Source organism: Saccopteryx leptura, chromosome 3 (assembly GCF_036850995.1).
Source record: "Saccopteryx leptura isolate mSacLep1 chromosome 3, mSacLep1_pri_phased_curated, whole genome shotgun sequence".
Lineage (NCBI taxonomy): Eukaryota > Metazoa > Chordata > Mammalia > Chiroptera > Emballonuridae > Saccopteryx > Saccopteryx leptura.
The window spans coordinates 297,722,109-297,727,931 of NC_089505.1; the positions used below are offsets into that span (position 1 = coordinate 297,722,109).

The 5,823-nt window shown below is 52.6% G+C and overlaps 1 protein-coding gene across 1 annotated transcript; it reads left to right on the plus strand.

Annotated features, from left to right (window-relative positions):
- The first annotated feature begins 1,695 nt into the window (after window positions 1–1,695).
- Window positions 1,696–5,541, plus strand: HEY1 (hes related family bHLH transcription factor with YRPW motif 1). Its single transcript, XM_066378831.1, has 5 exons — window positions 1,696–1,949; window positions 2,212–2,287; window positions 2,430–2,513; window positions 2,789–2,870; window positions 3,779–5,541. Exons 1-5 carry the CDS (start codon window positions 1,861–1,863, stop codon window positions 4,360–4,362), a joined length of 915 nt encoding a protein of 304 aa, XP_066234928.1. The 5' UTR covers window positions 1,696–1,860; the 3' UTR covers window positions 4,363–5,541.
- Window positions 5,542–5,823: the final 282 nt, after the last annotated feature.

Genomic DNA, 5,823 nt, shown 5'->3' on the forward strand with positions numbered 1-5,823 from the left:
GGGTGGAGGGGCCCACCCTAGACAAGGGAGCAGAAGAGGCCAGAGGAAGGGCTGAGGGCTGGAGGTGAAGGTGAGTGGAATGAGGTTCATTGGGAGTCAGGAGGTGGCCTAACATGTGTGTAGGGGCGAGGGGGGCTGAGAAAAAGAAACGAACATCCATGTTAGGCTCAGGCCACTCAGTGTATGGCATCTAAAACGCGTTAGGATGGCACTGTTATCAATAATTTAGGAGGGATAGAAACGGAGAAGCTATTAGTAGAGGTGAGAAAATTTGTGTCATCCTCAACAATATTTATCAAGTCTTCCTGACAGACTGCAAGGTCAGCCGCCACAAGAGCGCTCTCAGAGAAAAACATCGCTCGGCTCCACTGCAACAAACAGAGAAGCCTTGATTTCCAGATTAAATTCAACCATCCTGGCTGCTTCTCCAAATTCTGTAATCAGGACTCAGTTCGAGATACATAACTGTCTTTTTTTTTTTTTTTTAAATAAATCTGTCCACTTGGGGATTCACCTAGCACTCAGTACTAAGCCACACCACCACCTAGGCGAGAGCGCGTGTCTCCGGGTCGGAGACGTGCAATCCCGCAGAGAGGGCGGCCTCAGACGCAACGCTTGGCCGACACCCTGTCGCCCGCTGAGAGAATCTGACCGCCAACGCCTGACAAAATAAACAAACAGAAATATAATGAATATCCCCAGGGGCCCTTTTTTTCCCTTAGCCAGCCGAGAAACAAGGGCTCCATGTCCCCGGAAACTGGACACACAGGATAATTCACTTCGCTAGGAAGTCCCTGCGGAAGCGAGACCGGCTTCAAGTGGGGACATGGCCCCAGAAACCTAAAAGAACATTCGCCGACATCACGTCCTGCCGTGCCATGCTCCCGGCCCCGGGGCTGGTGGCTACTGTGGATGGCGCCCTGCACCCTCCACAGCTCCGCTGGCGCGCCGCCCGGCCAGGTGCACCGGACGCGGCCCGGCCAGCGCGCGCCTGCCGCCGCGGGGCACGGGCGGCCCTGCAGCCGGGCTTCATCGCGGCGCAGGGCGGCGGCTTCCGAGGCTGCCCGGCGCCGGGACTCCGATTACATGTTCACACGGGGGGCCCGGCGGTTCAGCCCCCGCCGGCGCGGCCTCGCGCGGCCCCGCGCCCCCGCCCGCCTGTCCATTCTTCTCCATTCATGCGGACGCCCAGCGCCGCCGCCGCTGCCGCCAGAGCGGCTGCCGTCGCCAGCCACCCGATTGGCTGGCGGCCGCGGCGCCGGCACTTTCCCACGGCCCGCGGCGCGTGCGGCTCACCGGCGGCGCTGCAGGCGCGGCCCTGGCGCGCGGCCAGGCCAATCGGGGCGCGCGGGGCGGGGCGGGGCCGCGGCCGCCGGCGCGCTAGTGTTCTGGCCCGGCCTCCCCCTCCCGCGCTACCTCCTTCCCTCCCGCGGCGTCAGGCAGAGCCCCCGCGGAGCCGACGCACCGCCGCCGGGCAGGGGCTGGCGCAGGGGGCGGGCGCAAGGTTCGCCCTGGCCCTCTGCCTCTCTCGCGCCCCTTTCCTGAGCGGCTGCCAATCAGTAGAGCGAGGAGCCGATTGGCGGGGAGGAGGTTGTTGCCCGGGAGCCGCCGTCCCGCCCCCGCCCCCTCGCCTGCCCCCTCGCCCGCCCCCTCGCCCGCCCCCTGCACTCCCCGGCTCTCCCCAGGGCCCTCGGAAGGGGCGCACCGTGGGAAAGGGATGGTTGAGCTTTAACCGGAGGCAGAGCGTGAGCGGTATCAGTGTGTGCAGAGCGCCAGCAGCCGAGCGTCGGGAGTCGCTGCTACTGTTAACTCCTCCCTGCCCGCTGTGCAGACCCTCCCCGGAGCCCCCGCGCAGCCAGTATGAAGCGAGCCCACCCCGAGTACAGCTCCTCGGACAGCGAGCTGGACGAAACCATCGAGGTGGAAAAGGAGAGTGCAGATGAAAATGGGTGAGTTGGCAGCAGCAGAGCGGAGCTGGAGCGGGAGGCGAGCGCGGGCTGGCTGCGGTGACAACCGGCGAGGGCTGGGCGCGCCGGTGCCCTGCACTGACCTTTGCGCATCCCGGGCTGGCCGCCACCCGGGGCGTGGGACCCCCTAGGTGCTCTCAGGCCCAAGTTGCCAAAACAGTCTGCGTGTGGAGAGAGTGAGGGCGACCCCTCAGATCACCTACCCTCACCTAAAGGCGATTCCTGTTTTGTTTTTCCCATTCAGAAACTTGAGTTCGGCCCTAGGTTCCATGTCCCCAACTACGTCTTCACAGATCTTGGCCAGGAAAAGACGGAGAGGCGTGAGTCTTTTTACAGTGCTCTTTAAAAATAATAATAATAATAATAATAATAATAATAATAACGGAAAGAATCACCTTTCTTCACTTTGGGATTCACAGCCGTAATGGAATTGTCCTCCTTTGTTTTGCCTGCTTTCTGCAGATCATTGAGAAGCGCCGACGAGACCGGATCAATAACAGTTTGTCTGAGCTGAGAAGGCTGGTACCCAGTGCTTTTGAGAAGCAGGTAATGGAGAAAGTAGGTAGCGCGGCCTCTGTAGCCATCTGTGCCCTGACTCCTTTCCCCTCATTCATCTGAACCCCACGCGGGTCTTGGAAAATAACCGTGTTGCCTGTGTTCGGGGAGAATTCAAACAGATTCCGACACATTTTGGGAAGACAACTAATTTTGCCTTAGTCTGTACTGTTAGGATGTACAAAACACAAATATGCATATGTATTTTAAGTTGTTCCCCAAGGGCACGTGGTGCCAAATCAGTCTTTTGCCGTTCCCTCCTCCAGGGATCTGCTAAGCTAGAAAAAGCTGAGATCCTGCAGATGACCGTGGATCACCTGAAGATGCTGCACACAGCAGGAGGGAAAGGTACATGTCACTAGTCCCCTGCCTGGACCCTGAGCGTTGGGGCAGATTTTGCCACTGCGCAGGCCAGGACCTTTGCAATCCCTGCCTTATTTTTACTGTGTGCTTTGGGGGCAGGGAGGGATCCGTGTATAGTGTGTGCGGTGGCCTGTCTGTGCACTTTGAAATGCAAGGAGGTTTTTTATTCTAGGGACTTCTTCACCCCAACCCTCTGCACACTGAGTTAATGCACCTTCTTTTGGAAAATACCTATTTTGTGTGAGGTGCCCTAAAATTGTGACAGCTGTGATTAAGAAGAGCTGATAGCTTTCACCACAATTTTGTATTGCTATTTTGAGAACAAAACTATATTTTTTAAAGTATGCGGTCTTAATTTTATTTACAGGATTAAAAAATATATATGCTGCCACATGAGTTTTGAGGAAAGAAACCTGTTGTGGTTAAGCAGAGTAAACCTAATGGAAGGTGGGGGACCAGGGTCTGTGTGTCTGTCTCCAGCCGGTTAATGCTTTCCTCCGGACCAACTGCCTAAAAGCTCCATGATGATAACTTACATCTGTGTGTCTAATGAATTTCACTGCTCTGTGGTTTCTCTGCCCTTGATGTATTTTTTGTTGTTGGTGAGGGAAAACATTAAAGGAACGAACATAGTTTCATCTGCCGGTAGGGTACAATTCTAATTTCTGCTCGGCGGCTTCTAATTGGGCTTTGAACTTACATTAGCGAACACATAGGTCTCATGTTGATTAATGCACAGATTTTGGTCGACTCCAAAATATTTGGACTTTCAGAAGAGCCCGTGAATGCCGTCTTTTCAAGACATAGGTCTACTGGGAAGGGCTGCCCGTGGGGTTAAAGAAAAGCGGGCAGTGAGCAGAGCCTAGAGGTTTTTCTTTTGTTCTCTGCCCCAGGCTACTTGGACGCGCACGCCTTGGCGATGGACTATCGGAGTTTGGGGTTCCGGGAATGCCTGGCAGAAGTCGCCCGCTACCTGAGCATCATCGAAGGACTCGATGCTTCCGACCCACTTCGAGTCCGACTGGTCTCTCATCTTAACAACTACGCCTCCCAGCGGGAAGCGGCGAGCGGTGCGCACGCTGGCCTCGGACACCTTCCCTGGGGGAGCGCCTTCGGACAACCCCCGCACGTGGCGCACCCGCTGCTGCTACCCCAGAACGGCCACGGGAACACCGGCTCTGCGGCCTCGCCAACGGACCCACACCACCAAGGCCGCCTTGCCGCGGCACATCCCGAGGCGCCCGCCCTGCGAGCGCCCCCTACCGGCGGCCTTGGACCGGTGCTCCCCGTGGTCACCTCTGCCTCCAAACTGTCGCCGCCCCTGCTCTCCTCCGTCGCCTCCCTGTCCACCTTCCCTTTCTCTTTTGGCTCCTTCCACTTACTCTCTCCCAATGCATTGAGCCCTTCGGCACCAACACAGGCCGCAAACCTTGGCAAGCCCTATAGACCGTGGGGGACGGAGATTGGAGCTTTTTAAAGAACTGATGCTGTAGAATGAGGGAGGGGACAGCTCAAAATCCCAGCTGTGCTGGGCTGTTACCAACATCACCTTAAAGTCGTCAGTAACATAAAGAGGAAGAAGGTACAATTCCAGATAAATTTTGTTGAAAGACTAAAGGTTTGTTGGTTTTCTTTTTTTTAATGTTTTTTTTTTTTTTTAAATCATGACCTGTATTAGCAGTTTTTAAAAACTAGTTGTTAAATATTTGTTTCAAATATTAAATGGAAATAGTATGAACCAACATTTGCTGATAGGTTTGTACTATGCTTAATTTACTTTGTAAACTTATCCGTCTAAGAATGATTCCATCTTTGCCTCAAAGTTTGGGGAATTCTAACACTTAGTATTTTGGGGCTGTTTATCTGTATAGTTACATTCTGTTTTTAGAATTTATTTTCCAAACCACCATGCTCAATGTTAACATGATGCTCTTTGTTAATATTTTGACAATTAAGGTGTTGTATAAATAATATTCTTGGGGTGGGGACATTGAATTTTATATTTCTGAACAAAGCGTTGACAAATCAGATTACCAGCTTTATCTAAGAAATAAGACGAATTAATTCTCTGCCTTCTACAGCAGGAAAGGTGAATGTACAACCAGACCATTAGGAGCCCTGAGTTCAGATGACCAACTGCTGTCATCTGCCAGGACCACACTGGCAGTTCTGGCTTAGTTAGGAGGGAGCCACTTGTAGCTTATGTCCCCTTTTGCAGTTGGCTGGAAGGAGACTGAAGACAAGTACATAGACTGTGCCTGCATTTACCAGCCCCAATCAATGCAATGCATTTTTAACCTCACAGATCTCAAATTCACAGATGCTTAACACGGATAAGTGAACAGGTAGGCAAAAGAGTTCGTCCAGTGGAAACTTTTAAAAGCATAACTAATTCTTCCAGGAACGGCCATATTTTCTTTTCACTGGACAATTTTATGTTGTGTTTTCCCTTTTTGGTGCACAAAGATTTGGCTGCTGAGATATTTAAAAGGGTTTTGCTGCTTTCCTTTTGGTTTATTTAATTTGATTTAGGCTATGAATACATCCTTTTACAGGTTTATTCATCTAGCAGGTGTAGCTTAAATGCCCTTGCCTGAACTGGGTTTGACCTCTGTTGTACTGATGTGTTGTGACTCAATAAAAAAGGAGCAAACTATTCTGCTGTATGTCTTGCATACCTTTGCTTCCCCTCTATTGGTTAAGAAATGATACATTTTCTCATTTTCATTTTGCACAATCATCAGCTTTGCAATTCATTATTTGTGGAATTCTAAACTGTGCAAATTTGTGCTAAGATGACTTCATGCAAGGGCAGAGCTTTGGCCTGACTCCCACATGGGAACCTGGCCCTTAGCTGTCATGCTCACTGATCTGGCCCTAAACTGGCCATCAATGGACTGTAAAGCTCATCGTCAGGCTGGAGTTGCAGGGCAGGAGG

What these genes read in the sequence shown, in the direction of transcription:
- HEY1 (XM_066378831.1), top strand. Translation starts at nt 1,861, where the DNA reads ATGAAGCGAGCCCACCCCGAGTACAGCTCCTCGGACAGCGAGCTGGAC. An exon ending in CCAGTGCTTTTGAGAAGCAG is followed by an intron (nt 2,514 to 2,788) that starts GTAATGGAGAAA and finishes TCCCTCCTCCAG; the next exon opens with GGATCTGCTAAGCTAGAAAA. An exon ending in GCACACAGCAGGAGGGAAAG is followed by an intron (nt 2,871 to 3,778) that starts GTACATGTCACT and finishes TCTCTGCCCCAG; the next exon opens with GCTACTTGGACGCGCACGCC.